We start from the raw sequence: 17,870 nt of genomic DNA, 5'->3' as shown, positions 1-17,870 counted from the left end.
TACAAATAGGACAGACGTAGTACAGATGTATAGTATGGATTATGGGCATGCACCCCTCAGGCTGTTGTATATGCTTGTTGATTCAATGTTGAAAGCGGGTTGAAACACTGAAAGTTGCATGACCTTTGTTCAGTCACGTGGCCTATAAGTTACCTTCAACGACATCCATTGATTCCAGTCTCCAGTCTCCAGAGTCCAACAAAAATCCTGCAGGCAATGATCAGCCTCAAGGGCACTCTCAACGTACGTGTTCAATAATGTCTCGATAAGCACGCTCTCAATCTCCCATAGGTCATAGACAACTCAGGCGCACTAATCGTCGAGTGCGTCAACGTCCTCAAGCACAAAGTCAATCACGGCTCAGGCGGTGTCGGAGACGAGATCGTCTGCGTCGTCAAACGCGCCAGACCTATCCCCGCATCTGCACTCCTCTCCTCCACCGCAGTTAGAGTGAAAAAAGGGGATGTCCGCCGTGCACTCATCGTTCGCACGAAAAAGCCCGCCCCTCGCCCCGACGGCCGGATCGTCAAGTTCGACGACAACGCGTGTGTGCTATTGAATAGCAAAAAAGAGATGCTTGGTACGCGAATTGGTGGTCCTGTGAGCGCTGAGCTTCGAACGAAGGGTTGGGGAAAGGTGCTTAGCTTGGCGCCGAAGGTGTGTTACGACGATTGTGTAAGGTTGCAAACTTTTTGTATCTGACATTTTTATACACACAGGCATTATGACGAACGTATAACTATAAGGCTTTCGTCATCGTCATGCATACTTAATACATTTAAATATATCCTGTTCTTTTACCTTGATTGCTCCAGGCCGTAGAGCTGTAGACATCTGGAAAAATTTGGTCGACTTCACAGGCTTGGGGTCAGTAGACGAGTGAAAATTCCTAGGTCCACGCTTCAGACTCTCAACTCACTGGGGACCACTTGACTTGGGACTGTCTGCGTCGCTTCTTGCTACAATACATCTGAATACTGCCCAGGAACACAGCCGAGTTCTTTACCCTCATGCACTTCGGATTGCTATTCCTACTTTGCATCTAATGAAAATCAGACGTACTTGTACCTTCGCTTCTAAGTCACTCTAAACTCATGATTGAACAACAGGAAACAACGGTGATTGCTTAGCAAAAATTGACTTCCCGTTTCTCAAGCTTGGACGTGAATGACTCCAAATCGTATGTGGCACTACTTCAGGTTGTCATCTATTCAATACTCAAAGCAACCTGTTTTACTGAACTGATGGAGTGGGGATTGATGTGCATTATGAGGTCTACATAGATGCGAAAGGATGTGACTAATGCTAGGGGACAGAAAGGGGCTGTAAACTAAAACATCACGTAGAAGACGAGCTAACAAAAAATACGCCAGCTCGTCTACATGAGAAGGTACTTTTCTCGTCATGAAAGCCATATAAAGAAAATAAATGCAAGAGACGTCAACAGATGAATCTACTCAGAAACCACCCATACCACCCATGCCGCCCATGCCGCCCATACCACCAGGTACAGGCTTGTCCTTTTCTTCAGCCTCGACAATGCATGCCTCACTCGTCGTGAGTAAGCTGGCAACACCAGCAGCGTCGACGAGTGCCGTTCGAACAACCTTGAGTGGATCGACAATACCAGCCTTGATCATGTCAACGTATTGACCTTTACTCGCGTCATAGCCCTGCGCAAATTGCTCTGGTGCACCGTGCTGCGAAACGAGGGTTCCAACAATTACAGATGCCTCCTCGCCTGCATTTGTGAGGATTGTGCGTGCAGGCTGGCTCAGAGCGCGACGAATAATCGAGACTCCGAGCTCTTGGTCAAAGTTTGCAGTAGGGATAGGCTCGGAGGACGACGAAGCTGCGTTGGAGTCTCCACTGGTCGGAAGTGAAAGTGATGCCTTGAGCAGAGCAACACCCCCACCCGGCAGAATTCCTTCCTCAACAGCCGCACGAGTAGCATTGAGCGCATCATCGTAACGGTCCTTCTTTTCCCCTACCTCAACTTCGCTCGAACCACCTACTTTAATTACAGCGACTCCACCAGAGAGCTTCGCAAGTCGCTCCTGGAGCTTAGTCTTATCATATTCGCTTGTCGTCGGGTCGTTCAGTGCAGAGCGAATCTGTTCACAGCGCGCCTGGATAGCATCTTTTGAACCTTCACCGTTGAGGAAAATGGTGTCCTCCTTCGTGACCGTCACAGACCCAGTCGAACCAAGTAAATCTGGTGTTGCGCGATCAAGCTTTATGTCAAGCTCGTCGGTAAAGACGGTACCACCAGTGAGGATTGCAAGGTCACCAAGAATGCTCTTCCGATTGTCACCAAAACCAGGAGCCTTGACTGCGGCCACCTGGAGCTGACCACGGAGCTTGTTCAGTATGCATGCCGCTAGTGCCTCCCCGTCGACGTCTTCAGCAATAATGAGAAGCGGACGACGAGCCTGCGCAGCTGCTTCAAGCGAAGGTAGGATGTCCTGTAACACCGAGATCTTCTTCTCGGACAACAAGATAAGCGGTTTCTCGAACTCGACCTTCTGGCTCTTGACATCCGTGATGAAATATGGTGAAATGTAACCCCGGTCAAAACGCATTCCCTCCGTAATTTCAATCTCATCCTCAATCGTACGCCCTTCCTTGACTGTGATAACTCCCTCTTTGCCAACCTTCTCCATGGCTGTCGCGATGAGATTGCCAATATGCGTATCACCATTCGCAGAAATAGTTGCAACTTGTGCAATTTCCTCTGTCGTCGTAATGTCTTTCGTGTTCTTTGACAGGAAGTCAACTACGCGGTCAACAGCCGCCTGAGCACCTCGACGAAGATCCATCGGATTGCAGCCAGCAGCGACGTTCTTCACGCCTTCTGCATAGATCGCACGAGCAAGGACGGTTGCGGTTGTCGTTCCGTCACCAGCAGTCTCGTTCGTCTTCTGCGCGACGTCTTGTACGAGACTACAGAATTACAATGACGAAATCAGTCACGCCAATGTTAGCGCATGTACCAAGAGCCATGGCTTACCGCGCACCAAGATTCTCGAACTTGTCCTTCAGCGAAATGGACTTGGCAACAGTGACACCATCTAATGATAACTTGTGATGAGAGCCCCTTCGGGCAGCAAAATTCGAGAGGACATACCCTTGGTGATTTTTGGACCACCGAAGGATTGCTCAATAATCACATTCCGACCTGCAAAAGGCAAGCAAAAAGAGGGGAAAGACTTAGAAACGATTGATGAGATAACAAGGAACACCCTACCTTTTGGGCCCAGCGTGACACTGACCGCCTTGGCAAGGACGTCAACGCCAGCAAGGATAGAGGCTCTGCCGTCGTTGGAGAACTTGATTTCCTTATGAGCACCGCGAGCTAAGACGGCCTTGGGGGTCTTTGCCGCACGGCGGACAGCTGCAGAGGAAGAGCGACCAAGATGATGCATGACGAACAGAGGAAAGGACAAGGACCAGCAGGAGCAGGAGGGAGAAGGAGGACAAGGGACGAACGGACGAAAAAACCAGCGTCCACGTCAAGAAATATTCTCGGCTTACATAACCCGTCGAATCTTCAGGAAAAAACACTCACAGTCTCACACTGTAGTTATTATATTTGTTTTGTATGCTTATTTAAGTTATTACATCCAACACCTAACTACTCTCACCGAGCCCTTTTACTCCGTCCTCCTGGAATGGCTGGTGCTGCTAGCATTGGTAGTGCTGGTACCAGTGCTGCTCTGTCGCGCAACACTTTTACTCGTGCTACTAGTACTAGTACTACTCGTATGGCTGACTCTGGAACGCGGTTTCCAGCAAAGAAATTCCGCCCTGGATATGTGGATGAGCATCTCTGTCAACAGCTCAGCTGGCAAAACGGATAAACTCACCAACGTGGAATACTTTCGTCAAAAGCAAAGGCATTTCCCTGTTTCCTAGCAGCTGCATCGTCACCCAACAACTTAGCGAGCCTTTCAGTAGCCTTGTCTGCAAGCCCTTCCTCAGTGTTGCTCGTCTCAACCACCTTGTACTGGATCCCCTTGACCTCGTGGTCGACTTCTCCACCATATTAGAGAACGTAGCTTCTCATCGGAAACACTGTGAAACACTCTCACCTTTAATAGTAACCGTGGCCTCCGTCATATCATTTGGCGAGGCCATTGCGGCAGAGAGGTTCTGTCTCCGACTCGAATGCGTGGACGTGGTCGCCTCCCTGCCATGTCTTTGCGTGAAGCCCTTCTTCTTGAAGAAGAACCGACACTGTCCAAAACCCTTATATTCCAATATCTTTACCTTCCATATGACTTTATTCTTGAATTCATCAAGTTCATCAATGGTACTAAGCGAAACTTCGGTATAGTGATAATGATCAATCAACCTTCGTAATGCATCCTCGATCGTTGCACCACATTTTGCAAACCCAAACATCGAATGGACAACTACATGTCTGTTAGTGGAAAAGCACGTTGAAAAGGTAAAATACTATAAACACACCCTTTACAACATAACCCTTATCCTTCCGTCCCTTTTCCATTCTAACCCAGCCGACGCCTCTATCGTGCCAGCGGAGCTTATCTTTCCATGGTTCATTCGGTGGAACATCCAACGAGGGACATTCTGTCTTGTTATCAAGCTCTCTTTTGAATATGACGGGTTTTTCAGCCCGTAAAGCATGTTTCTCAGATTCAGAGAGCCAAGAATACCGGCTGCAAGCAATATTTGTTAATGTTTGAATGCCTACATGTTTTGAAGAGATTCGGAATTAGATAGTAGAAGATCTTACAGTGAATGCAGATAGTACATACATTGACGTAATTTGGCGATTTTCTCCTCAACAGCAGTTTGATTATCACCTTTATATGTCTCAGCGTCTAGCTCCGTAAATTTAATCGCTGGGATGGCCTCTTTGGCTAGATCCGATAGGTTTCCTCTTTGAACGGTTTTTTCATATACGAATCTTTCAGTCGTAACTGATCAAAATCAAGCTATAAGAAAAGCGAAGACATCTATTTCCAGTAACTGAAACACCTTTCACTCCTTTAGGACTCTGGCAATAAAATAATTCTGCGCCCGTAACACCTCTAAGCGCTGTTGATTTATTTTCAAAGTTAATATACTTTTGAGATCAAATGTAATAGACATACCTTTTTCCAGTCCATGAAGCGTGCTCCTTTCTTCACAGTTCTCTGTATATTTTATCCACTTCACGTCTGTATAGCCATGTTCTCTAGGATGCTTCATGTACGTTTTATCAAATATAAAGTTTACTTTTGCTGTACTGGTATTTTGTTCTATTGCATTTAATATAGCTTGACGTGCTTTGTCTTTTGTACTTTCTTCTGCTTCAAGCTGAACACCCCATATCGGATGGATAACTGGAAACCCGCATAAATATTACCTGATTCCTAATATGAAAGACAGATATACCTTTATACTTATGTTTTTTGTTTTTTGTTTTGTAAAATAGCCTACAATCACCATATGCAGAGGATGACACCTGTTCAACTAGTTCATAACTTAGTAACTTTTCCATCTCTCTAATTGCTTCTCTTTCTTCCCTTCCGTAGACTTGAAACACAAAATCAGCAGCTCGACATGTAACTATGTTATGAGTCGTAAGTTAGACATTATTGTCAGAACCGCTTATAGTAGGATTACCTCTTACAACCCAGCATATATAATATTTGAACTCTTTCGTTTTATCCTTCTTTCTTTCTACTTTGAACTGTTGATTATTGAACTTATTCTTCAAACCTGTTAAATAAGAAGGTTTAGATAGACATATAAATGTAAAAGGTTAGTTTACATTTGAAGATATAATAGTAATTCTCATTATCTTCTGTAACCTCCTCAAACTGAAAGCTATATAAAACGGATGAAATTGCAGATTGAACATTATACTTGATTTCTGATGCTAATACTTCTTCTTTACCATCCTCACTTATAAGAATAACTATGTAAAGTTAACTCGGATTATATAAACATTAATTGACAGTTTCAATATAGCTTACCTTCAACAGTAGTTAACTTGTAAAAAGAATGTCCTTTCTCAGTACAAAATATTTTAGCTTTCTTTCCAGTTGGTTTTCCATCTTGATCTTCAGCTACATGTTTATTAAATTTCTTCACAGCTGTTATGCTTGAAAATCAGTAAATAAGCATTTTTTATATAGTTTTAAACATACATGCAAACAGTTTCTTGAATTGTGGTTTAGCTTTTACTGTTTCTTCTGTTATTTCATATTTAATAATGTCTTCTCTTTCATCATCATTAGTAGCTTCTAAAGAGAAAGTCTGAGGTGTTGTCTTTTCTCTTTTATGGCCCAAACTTGACTTCAATTTATGTGTTAATTCTTCTACAATGTTAAGAATATTTGGGCTTGATTTCTCAACACTTGCAATTTCTCCTGAATAGGGATTTGCAACTTTTTTATATTAGTATTTTAACATACTAATATTTAGTAAATTAGATACTAACACTTAAAACAATGATTTTGATTTTCAGACTTCTGAGGTCCTTTATAGAAAAGTCTGCCATTTCTATAATGTTTTATTTCTAGAGATATATTTAAGTGTGTAGTCTAATATATTAAGAAATATTATTATACCTCTAAATAGCCCATTCCATTCATCTTCCTTATTGTTAAATTCCCTTCCAAATAAATATTTAAAGGACTCTTCAGTGACTGGCATATAAGTTAAATGGGTTGCCATCTGGTCTATTGCTTTATGCTTGCTTTTTGCAAATTCTATCCAACCCCAGAATGAGTGATCAACTATAAAGACTTTTAGAAATCATTATAATCATGTTTTGTTTCAGGGATTTACTTTTAATATAGTGTATAGTGCCTTGATTGTACTGGGCCTGTCTTGGAATGTCTACTTGATGATAAACTTTTTTGTTTTGTATAAATGCCTTAGGAAAAGCTCTTTTGTACAATTTATTATTGATTTTTATTACTGTCATTTATAGTACTAAGCTGTACAGCAACAACAAACTATCACCATTACTTACTACGATTGATTGATGCAAATGATTCATCTTTGTCGAGGTCCACCTTTGTTTCTTGAAGGACCTGTATCATTCTAAAGACGGCAAATTTAAGAGTGTTTGCTTTTCTTATTACAGTATATGGGGGTTTGTGTTTAGGATCGGTAGGATCTGGTTCTTCATCTAATATCGACATATCCCTTTAGCCCATACCAGGAAAGTAAAAGTGACGAAGCTAACATTTTAAGTACCAGAATAATTCTTCGTCTTGACGATAAAAAACTGTTCCATTCTTCTTCCTTGTTCGCATTTCTACGAGTCACATGAAGTAAGTGATCTTTCCTCAACATATCTTTATAGTAGTAGTAATATCGGATAATTACCGTCAAATAGAGGTACGAATACGCCATTATGAATATTTTTATCTCTTTTCCTATCAAGAGCTGTCCAGTGGGGAGTTTTGCTTTTGTCATGCTGGTCTCCATCTGGAGCTTCGTCATCGGCCTTAAAATAATCCACGTCTTGTATGTCAAAATGTGGTTGGGTCTTATATTGAAATTGATAATCCTTTAGTTTTCTCAGGAGTTTTTGAGCAGCTTTTTCTTTTGTCGAATCGCGTGCTTTCTGAATATCACCGTCACTTGAATTCGCAACTGCCTCAGGCAAGTCAGTTACTGTTAGAGAGACTAATTGTAGGAAGAACCCGAATATCAAAAAACATACGTTTAATTGTCCAGAGCTCCCCTTCAGATCTATCAGGCTTTACAAATTTGTATCTTTTACAGAATAGTTTAGAACCTGGGTAACTTTCGTCCCGAACTAATAAATAGGATGTTATAAATAGATTGCTCTTGCGACGTGTAGCCCGAAGTGGAGAAAAAGAACATACGGTCAAATAGCTCGTCCCAAGTTCTCCCTTCTACCCAGCTTGGCTGGCCTCGTATAAGTTCTACAAAGTGAAGATGTGCTAGCATCTTTTCAATAGCTTTTTCGCGATTTTTTCCTATCACTGTCCACTCTCTGCCTTTGTTTTCTTCTTTATTAAACTCGACTGAACCGCAAGAAGGACATCATTAAATGTCATCGTGATAGGACAGGAACGAAGGTACAAACCTTTTAAGACGACTTCGTCGTGGCTTCCGTGTGGTTTAAAATACACTTTCGGCTTGTCGTCCTTCAAGTCTTCGTTGCTAAACTCGAATATCTCTTGGGAGCTTTGCCCAAATTCGGGCTTTAATAACCCTAAATGAATCTAAGTATGAGTTCGCAGAGAGACTGCGGCAGAGAAAAAGTCGTACAAGTGTAGAGTTCAATGGCTCCTCCGCTCAAATGCTTTTGTGGATCTAGGTAGACGAAGTCCATCTCGAGTTGCACCAGTCTCAGAACATCTTCTAGACTTTGCCACTCCTTGCCTATAATGCGTACGGTTCTTTTCCAGTGCTCCACTAATGAATAAATATCGGTAAGGTCCCATCGTCATATACAGAATAGAATTATCCACACCTTTTATGCCTGCTGTTAGATCAGCTTCTTTTCTCCGGTAAGTAACGATTGCTCCCTCATAGCCGTGCTTATTGAGTGCTGGTTTGTTCAGCGACAATTGAGGCGGATTCCCGTTTCAAGTCAGTACACGAGCTAGCCGGAATCTGGTTCCATTACTCTCACCTTTGATCAATGGCTTGAACAACCCTGCTTCACTATACTCACTAGCTTCTTGCCAGTCCTCTTCCACAGTTTCGGGTTTCCATCCTTCCGATCTTTTTGCTAACTCTAGGAGATCGGCTGAGCTAGATTTACGAGAACCCGGGTTTGAATCCGAGCTTTTTCTGAGTGCGGTGAGGTCCTTGAAACTATGAATTCTGTGAAAGTTGTAGCTGCTGATTCGCCTTGAGAATGGCCTTTCATTGCTATCATCCTTCTGCAGCTTCTGTGACATGGTGAGAAACGAGCAAATCTTTGATTGCGCGGCACAGACGGGGGAGTGTATATTTATGCTTCGAAGACGGCGCAAAGTGCATGTAACAGGTCGTTACAAAAATGCGGAGAAATGAACATCAGGGGGGACGCCCCAGAATGGATACCTAAGAGTACGCCAGGCCAAATCTGGACTTCATTATCAGCGCAAAGTGTGCTATGAGCGGGACTTCTGATCATTGAATTGACGCAAAGATGATCGGTTTGGGTTTCGCCTCGTACGCCACAACGGTCGTCTACAGATGCAAAACAGGATGCGGGGGGGCGCGCAAAGAGCGGATCGCGCGCGGAAGAAGGGATGATCCAAGAGAAGTCGGCTACCAGGTACTAACGATGGTATTTCTTGCTGTGGTCCTGGTGAGGACATCAGTGGGCATTGGCGGGTCCTGAACGATCACATCCACGGACTGGGACAAGATCTAAGCTAAAGAAACCAGAAGAAATCCGTACGTTTCGGACACCAAGTGCTACCGTCATTCATTCCTTCTATGGAGCGTGTTGAGTTTGAGCATAAGCTTGACATTTTTATTGCTAATGTGCGTCACGGATGAGTACAGCATAGCGCAAGGCATAATGAAAGGGAGTTTTAAGGATGATGCAAAAATGCAGGAAATAGAATAACTGGAGAAAGTAAAGACACGCGACGCAAAGAAAATGGTAAGACTAGTCGAAAAGACCAAAGCCCTTTACGAACATTTGTCAATACCTGGTTGTGAGCATGGTAAATGAGGAAGTGACACACCATATCCTCGTCACTTTCTTCCTTCTCTTCCTCCTTCTTCTTTTCCTCCTCTTTCGGCGCTTCTGCCGCGGCGCCTCCAGCCGCTGCACCACCAGCAGCGGAAGCAGCAACTGGTGCAGCAGCTCCTGAACCGATATTGGATAATAGGTCCTTAACGTCTTTGCCTTCAAGGGCTTTCGCAAGTAGTGATGCCCAGATCGGTTCTACTTCAACGGATGCCGCATTCGTTAATGCTAAAATCTTATCTGCCTGTACGAGACTTAGTCAAAGTGGTTCCCCTTTGGTGTCGAATCGAGCCTAAGACGTACGGTGATTTCGATGCCATCATCGGCAAGGATGAGCGCAGCGTACGAAGTAGCTAGATCTACGGATGCCTTTAAAAAGAGATCGTTGATCAGCATTGAGCCTGGAGTGAGATGAGGGGGTTATGAAGAGAATGTGCGTTTCCCGCCAGTAGATGTCCATCCGATACAAACCGACCCAATCCAACCAACAAACACCCAATGCACCGTCCGAAAGACATCAAGAGGTAGACATAGAGTTGCCAGGGACTCTTCGACAGCATGAATTGGAGTACTCACCATCCCAAAGATGCGTTAAGACGTGCTGTGAATAGTCTTCGACAATGGCAATGGCGTCGCTGAACTCGCCTGTCCGTCGCCAAATTTCTCACGTGACGAAGATGCACGTGCACGTCGCACATAAGCAGACGATAACAACAGCAGTAGTAAGTAGCAATACGTACTAACGTAGCATCTCCTATCGTCCGTCGGCTCTAGCTAGTACTGCGATGACGGCACATAAGAATACCATCGTGCAGTTTACCCCGTTCTCCTCGCTCGTCCAGCCCGAGTTCTGGCATGAACTTACCCGCCTTAAGGTTGATGTTCTCCGCCTCGCTGAACACTCACTACCAATCTCAGCAACTTACGCCGTCGGCCGTTCCATCACTGACAGAGAAACGGGAAAAGAGGTCGACCTCGGATGTCATATAACCCTCGGTGGAGATGCGTTTGATGTCGACGCAAAGTGAGCATGGAGCGATCTTCGACGTTGTCTCCTTGATATTGACTAATCCCAGACCCCTACAGCATTCCATTCGCTGCACCGGGACCTTCAAGAACTTCAACACAATTGAGGACTTTAGGGCTGCAGATAAATCTGCACTCTTTAATCAGGTCGCCGACGAGGTACGTACTGCTGCTAGAATATGCGCATATATCTTGTCCCATTTGTGTCGACGGTCGAGAACCGCCAGATAATGCCCTGTCCCGGCTACATTGCTTTGGCATAATTACCGACACATTTATTGTGGACATTCTTTGTTCCTCATAATCGGAGAGGCTTTTGTTCGCGTGCACGCGCCAGGAAGTCTTGCAATAGCCCTTGAACTATTTAGAGTCCAAGTGCACTTATTGATAAGAATCTTATAGATATGGAACGCAATCAGGGATACCGGGGACTCCAGCGTATTGAATAGATTTCTCCTGATTACCTTCGCGGATCTTAAGAAGTACAAGTACTACTACTGGTTTGCTTTCCCGGCTCTTGTGGCAAAACCAGCTTGGTCTATCACTGAACCTGGATGGCAATCCGCTTCAGACGTCCTTGGTGTTTCCATACTCGCGTCAATCCATTCTAAGCTGCCGTCCAATCCTCTTCCATTCTTCTTGGCTCGGCCTTCAGGAAACGAATATGAGACTGCTCCGTTGTCTGAATTTTCGACTTTCTTCGAAGACATTCCACCCTCGCAACAGCTCGTTTGCTTTCTCGACCCGTCCGCAAGCCCAGAGCATCCAGGCTGGCCATTGCGCAATGTGCTTGCCCATCTCCGCGAACGCTTTCTGACCAAAGGTGCCGCAACAGTACGTGTACTTTGCTGGCGAGATACAGAAAAGCCTCGCGATGGTGTACCGTCGCGCAGCCGGTTCGGAGTAGTTGAATGTCCTGCGTCAGAATCGACGGAAAGACCTAGTGCTGTAGGCTGGGAGAAGAATACGTCCGGAAAGCTAGGCGCACGCCTCGCGGATCTTGCACCCATGCTCGACCCGAGACAACTTGCCGCTCAGGCAGTTGATCTGAACCTCAAGCTCATGCGCTGGCGCATTCTTCCCGCGCTTGACCTCGAGCGCATAGCGGGAACGCGTTGTCTACTTTTAGGTGCTGGAACATTAGGATGCTACGTCGCGCGTGTCCTGCTTGGGTGGGGCGTACGCGATATAACTTTCATCGATTCCGGAGTTGTCGCATTCAGCAATCCTGTACGGCAGCCCCTTTTTGAATTTGAGGACTGTTTAGAAGGAGGAAAGCCGAAGGCTGCATGCGCGGCTAACGCGGTTAGACGAATCTTTCCAGGTGTCAACGCTAAAGGGATTATGCTATCGGTACCTATGCCCGGCCATCCTGTTCCACCACAAAGTACCGAGCAAGTACGGCAAGATATTGCCCAGCTCGAGACACTTATTGCGGAACATGATGCAACCTTTTTGTTAATGGACTCGAGAGAGAGCCGATGGTTGCCGACAGTAATAGGAAAAGCGAAGGGAAAGGTACGGAAGTGCTCCCATCTGCGACACCTTTATTATTAAAACGGGGTTTTAGATTGTGCTGAACGCTGCCCTTGGGTTTGATTCTTATCTTGTCATGCGTCATGGAGCTCGCTCCTCTACAGCTTCAACTGCGACGCCGAATCTCGGATGTTATTACTGCAACGATGTTGTTGCACCTGCAGACGTACGCTTTTGCTTTTCCGGTTTCTTCACTTAGTCACGAGTCGATTCTAACTTCATCGTTAGTCTCTGACGGATCGCACTCTGGATCAAATGTGCACTGTGACCCGGCCAGGGTTGGCCGCAATAGCATCTGCTTCGGCGGTTGAATTGCTTGTTTCTGTCTTACAGCATCCTGCAGGGTATGAGCTGAATAGACGTCTCTGAATAACATATACTGACATTTTTGAAAGTGTCCATGCTCCTGCTCCATCGCCAGATTACCTCTCAAAGGATTATGACGACGAGGCTGCTGAGAAGAGTGGATTTAAAGGCGTGCTGGGTGTAGTGCCACACCAGTTGCGCGGATTCCTCGCACAGTTTAGAACCTTACCTATCGTTGGGGCTGCATATGAGAGATGCACGGGGTGCAGTGAAGCGGTATGTTCTCTTCCTCCTTGCTTCTATCTTACAATCTTTTTCATCGCGCTTTTGTTCGGTTGCTTTGGCAATCCAGGTCCTGCAAGCATATGAGAAGGAGGGGTTTGACATGTTTCTGAACGCTTTCAATGATACAAAGTACCTGGAGAAGTTAACTGGCTTGGACAAATTGCATATCGAAGGAGAGGCGTTACTGGAAGCCATGGAAGGTGCAGAATGGGACGATGACGAGGGCGAACTGTGAAGACTTGATTGATAATAAATGAGACAGACGTACATCCCGCCGTTTGCGGGAGGAGTGGTATACCCCAGCCGACTAACGAATCTTGATGTGTACTAGCGATAGTGTATGATAACGTGTTTGTTTTATTAAATAAATGGTGACTCAGGTGAGATGTACAAGATATAAGTACATTGTCTATATTTAGTATTGCATCACGTTTGCTAACATGAGGATAATGTAACTTTGATACAACTGAGCCCTTCTGATCAGAATGTATTAGAATGTATGTGTTGTGTGAGTGTGATACTATGATTAGTATACTATGTAAAAATTATACAAGTATAGAGTGCCTCAAAAAATTAATAGAGAGACAAGAAAAAATGAGGGAAATGTCACAAAAAGTGCTCCTTTGAACAGACTGTGACTCTTGTCATACTGGCACACTCCAACTATCCTACCAGCTCCTCCTAGGCCCCTGTCTCTCTCTGTACAAAATTTCCTCCTCTTGAAAGCTGCTAGCTTATTTCTATTCACTCCTGTGACTCTATCAGGAAAAAGTCACATTACTTATAATGTATTGTAGACTTTGTAAAGTATAATGTAAGTATTGTATATATATTGTAATAAAATTATAAAGATCTTACAGTTTCCTCCTCCAGAATGTTAAACCATTTACTAACAGCTGTTAGATTTAGACTATTTACTTATTGTGTATTAAGATGAGAAATCTAGTAAGTTTTTAGCTTAGTATAATAATACTCTAGGAATCTCTAAACAAATGTAGGTCCTACAGACTTGTAACTTGTACCATATCATGCCTTAAGGAGTTAATTAGCTGCCCTTTCAATATCATTATGACTGAATAGGCAGCTTTGATTAGAAGAGATCCAAATAAGTTCTGTCAGTGTCTGATTGTCCTCCTTCATTAAACAGCATTTTAAAGTATTAAACTCTAGGATAGACTTTATTCCAGCTGCCCTATTCCTTAATGTTCCAACTGTAACCCCTTTAAACATACTAGCCACTCCTCTTAGTCCTAGACACTCTCTCTGGGACTTTTTTTAGTCCAACTAATAAGTCTCAACTGTATTAGGAAAAAGTCAGATTCATAGTAATACATTGTGGACTTTGTAAAAGTAATATAAGTATTGTATATATATTGCAAATAACTGTAAGATCTTTATAATTTTATTACAATATATATACAATACTTACATTATACTTTACAAAGTCTATAATACATTATAAGTAATGTAGCTTTTTCCTAATGTGCTTGACTCATATTCCTCTCCCTTTCCTCCAATTCCTCCCTTTTTTTAGAGATTTAAACTTAGCATGCTTGACTATAGTGTACTAAGCAGAATAGAGAGTGAGCAAGCAGAAAAAAAGAGTAAAAAAACACTAATTTATTAGCAAGGGTATGGCAAATGCTCTGACACAATTCTCACACAAAGGTTTGGCAAATTACATCATTGTGTCGATCATTTCTCTTTCTGTCACGCTTTCTTGACTTTTCTTAATGTTTACTTTTAATAAATTGTACAACTCAGTGTATTAAAATAAAAACTGCAGAATTGTATATTTTGGATACTAATAATCATATATGCAAAATTTCAACTTGATTGGATTAATAGAAATATCACCAGAAAATTTGCAAAGTTTACTACAGGACAATTTTACTAAATTCTTTAACTGTCTGATTTTTCTTAATTTTATTTCTTGCTCAATTTCTCTCAAATCTTATATATACATTCGGGTCATATAGTAATACCTTGTATTAAATTTTCATAAAATAATATTAAGATTTGAGTAAGATATTACAGTCTGTTTAAAGGAACGGTTGTGTTTAAAGGATGTAGCAGTAACGCGTAACGCATAGCAGTAGTTGCTTTCCCTTAAGGAGCGTTACATAGTTTTAAGCGAGCATTATATTATATAAGACAATTCAAGTGTAGTTTTGTTACTTTTGTATACTACAAGTGTTAGAAAATTTGAAAAGCTTATTGGATTGTTACGATTGAATTTATATACTAATACTAATGTAGTATAGTAACTTCCGGCAACGTCCGTCTGGTTGTCTGTATTAGCAACTGTAACGCGTCCACATAGTTAGGTTTCCAATTTCCACCGGTAACGCACTCTGCCTGGTTGTACCCATACAGATGGGTACAGTAATTGGATTAACACCACGCACAGCCGCGCCGCAGCGATGCGGGAGGAACAGTGCATATCATATATGTAACTATGTAGTAATCTTATTTGGATAACACAGAATCTCCTTCAATTATGTCATCATTGCCCACACAATAGTCTTGGTCACTCAACTCAGACTAGTTAGGTTCTAGACTCTAGTTCTGATTCACAAAGGTAAGACTCTGAGCCTTCAGACAGCTAGTCAATCAATACAAAGGGGACTCAGATCTGGAGTCCTGGATAAGTTAATACAAAGGAGACAGTAGTGGATTTGTTCACAAAGGACTAGTAGCTACAAAGGACTCATAATTTCTATAAATACTCTCATGTAATTTGTACTTTCTAGCAATCAAGTTACTCTCTACTGTGACTCTTAGTGTGTAGTTTGACAGTCTCCTTAGTAAATGTTTATCTCACCTCATCTTGTCTCATATTGTCTTGTTCTAAAGTATAGCTTTGTCATTCTGCACTACTCTTGTCTTGTTAATTATTACCTTCAGAACTTGTACATTCTGCTCAGATCTACCTATTCCTTCTTACTCTTGACCCCTCTTAGTGTTTGTACCTTACAGACTCAACTAACCTCTTCTACCTTAACTAGTACTTGAGATCAACATTTTGGAGCCTACTGTAAGGGGGGTTTCTTAAGGTGTCTTGAGTAGGCTGAGCAGCCAACAGGTGGCAGCACTACTAAGAGTACACTAACTCAATTACAGAAGAATCAGATTCTAGACCTAAATTAGATTTAGTCAACTGTAACCTCTTACAATCTGTATTCTGTACACTCAGTCCTGTTTCTAAAGGGGTTTCTGTACAACCTCTTAAGCAATCCAGCTTAGCTTCACTATCTATGTTTCATAGTTTGTTCCCTAGTTTGTTTCTATCAACCTCTACACACAACTCTACTTGTTCTGTATCTTCTGTTCTGTCTGTTTAAGAAGAGGACTACACAATCACTCTAGTGTTTCTACCAATTCCAATTGTTCTAACAGTTCTGAGTATACAGAACAATCTGATAAGTTCCCAGTCTTAACAGATGAGCTTACAGAATAATCTGAGCAGCTTGTCTACTATAGCCAGTACTCTGAGTAGCTAGCTAGTTACAACTAACATTCTAAATACTCTACTAGTTACAATCTGAGGACAGACTAGCTTACTCCTATACTAAACAAGCTGTAATACTCCCTGTTATAACAGAACTAATGTGTAGGACCTGCCTCAGTTCCTTAAAGAAGTAGAAATGATTAAAGATGAGTTCCAACTTTCTAATCAACAGCTTATTTAGAGAGTAAAATATTATACTAACTAATCTGATTCTAAGATCTAGGCCTTAATACCTGAAGCTGTAGACAGTGCCTCAGATTAGTAAGCTGCTTAAGTAGTAATTCTTGGATTATACCTGTCCCTTAACTGTAATTACTACTATACAAAGAATAACCTCTGTATTCTAGTCCAACAATAGACTGTCACCAGAATTCAGAACTGAGAGGAGTTTGTAGAGTATTAGTGTGAATTCCAGAAGATAGCAAGCTTCCTAGTCTTAAAGAAAGAAATCACAGAAGAAGATTGGAACAAAGTGTTCCTTAACAGTATTATAGGTGCCTTCAAAGATCAGCTAACTCTCTGTTTGCTAGTCTACAACTCTAACTACAACAGTTGTATAGCTTACACATACACTAAAGTTGTTAAGGCTGTTAAGCTTATATAGGGAGGTATGGCTTTACAATACTTGGGAAAGACAACTAATGTGTCTAGAACAATAAGTTCTAGAACTATTCTAATAAAGAAAGAAGACACAAACATAGTCACTATTCTTGATTTGCTCTACTCATTCTAAAGCAAGTTAGACTTGTTTGAATGTAAGACCAGTTCCCTGTTTATAGGAAACACAGGTACACAATCTGTACAATCTGTACAATCTACTCATTCTGTAAGACTGTCCTGTAACACAAACTGCTCCTTCTACAGAGAAGACAGACACTTTATTCACTTGTGTTCAAAGGTTAATGAGTTCATTTGTAATAGAAAGTGTATCTGGAACACATTTAGAAAGGTTGTTCTCCCTAACAGATTGTTTGTTCTGTCAACAATCTAAGGCTAACTACTTATAGATTGTTTTAACTAGTATTATACAACCAACTCTAGAAAGTATGCTTAAGTCTCCTAAAATGTACAGGACACACTACCACATATAGTGTCCCTCCTTGAAATTGTAAAACCAGTACTAGTATCCTAAACATTGTTTACTGTTCTAGTCACATATATTGAAGAAGTCTCAGAAGTAGAATACAAGGTTGAAAGACTTAAAGTCTTACTCAGAGAGGCAAAGAAGAAAGTTGCTACTAGTAAGAAGCTCAAGTTCAACAGAGTAGAGGTTCTAAGGTATAGAACAATAAGTGTTCTAAAGAAGAAGGATAAGGAACCTAAGCTGGAACTAAAGCTCACACTACTTACTAAAGTAAGCCAGGCTCTAAAGTATGACAGATCAAAGTACACTAACAAGCCTACTACCAGACTACTACCAGAACCACATTAGTACTGTAATCTCTCTCCTATCAAAGACCCTATCATTGTCTAGCAGATAGTCTCTCACATTCTAAACTCTAATATTAGCCTCACTCT

At 42.3% G+C, this 17,870-nt stretch overlaps 5 protein-coding genes across 5 annotated transcripts; 2 read left to right on the top strand and 3 right to left on the bottom strand.

The window, feature by feature from the left end:
- Positions 1–216: 216 nt before the first annotated feature.
- On the top strand, positions 217–773 carry FOMMEDRAFT_141174 (ribosomal protein L14; the record flags this gene model as incomplete). The annotated part of the gene is made up of 3 exons (XM_007267320.1): positions 217–243; positions 292–657; positions 747–773. The coding sequence occupies 3 exons, from the start codon at positions 217–219 to the stop codon at positions 771–773; spliced, it is 420 nt and encodes a 139-aa protein (XP_007267382.1).
- Positions 774–1,187: 414 nt separating this feature from the next.
- FOMMEDRAFT_124098 (chaperonin GroL) lies at positions 1,188–3,476 on the bottom strand. The gene is made up of 4 exons (XM_007267319.1): positions 3,248–3,476; positions 3,128–3,178; positions 3,011–3,071; positions 1,188–2,943 (listed from the first exon to the last, which is right to left on the bottom strand). Exons 1-4 carry the CDS (start codon positions 3,423–3,425, stop codon positions 1,458–1,460), a joined length of 1,776 nt encoding a protein of 591 aa, XP_007267381.1. The 5' UTR covers positions 3,426–3,476; the 3' UTR covers positions 1,188–1,457.
- Positions 3,477–3,653: 177 nt separating this feature from the next.
- FOMMEDRAFT_157107 (uncharacterized protein) lies at positions 3,654–8,903 on the bottom strand (the record flags this gene model as incomplete). The annotated part of the gene is made up of 10 exons (XM_007267318.1): positions 3,654–3,807; positions 3,867–4,032; positions 4,092–4,415; positions 4,471–4,713; positions 4,782–4,946; positions 7,351–7,620; positions 8,081–8,209; positions 8,266–8,412; positions 8,471–8,548; positions 8,633–8,903. The coding sequence occupies 10 exons, from the start codon at positions 8,901–8,903 to the stop codon at positions 3,654–3,656; spliced, it is 1,947 nt and encodes a 648-aa protein (XP_007267380.1).
- A 701-nt stretch (positions 8,904–9,604) lies between these two features.
- On the bottom strand, positions 9,605–10,084 carry FOMMEDRAFT_29086 (uncharacterized protein; the record flags this gene model as incomplete). Its single annotated transcript, XM_007267317.1, has 3 exons — positions 9,605–9,625; positions 9,684–9,932; positions 9,992–10,084. 3 exons carry the CDS (start codon positions 10,082–10,084, stop codon positions 9,605–9,607), a joined length of 363 nt encoding a protein of 120 aa, XP_007267379.1.
- A 377-nt stretch (positions 10,085–10,461) lies between these two features.
- FOMMEDRAFT_109016 (ubiquitin-like conjugating enzyme) lies at positions 10,462–13,190 on the top strand. The gene is made up of 7 exons (XM_007267316.1): positions 10,462–10,712; positions 10,765–10,873; positions 11,117–12,232; positions 12,285–12,416; positions 12,479–12,594; positions 12,646–12,832; positions 12,909–13,190. Exons 1-7 carry the CDS (start codon positions 10,474–10,476, stop codon positions 13,074–13,076), a joined length of 2,067 nt encoding a protein of 688 aa, XP_007267378.1. The 5' UTR covers positions 10,462–10,473; the 3' UTR covers positions 13,077–13,190.
- The last annotated feature ends 4,680 nt before the right edge of the window (positions 13,191–17,870 follow it).

This window comes from Fomitiporia mediterranea (genome assembly GCF_000271605.1).
Source record: "Fomitiporia mediterranea MF3/22 unplaced genomic scaffold FOMMEscaffold_7, whole genome shotgun sequence".
NCBI lineage: Eukaryota > Fungi > Basidiomycota > Agaricomycetes > Hymenochaetales > Hymenochaetaceae > Fomitiporia > Fomitiporia mediterranea.
Note: the sequence above shows the minus strand (reverse complement) of the source record. Positions and strands in the feature narration are given on the sequence as shown.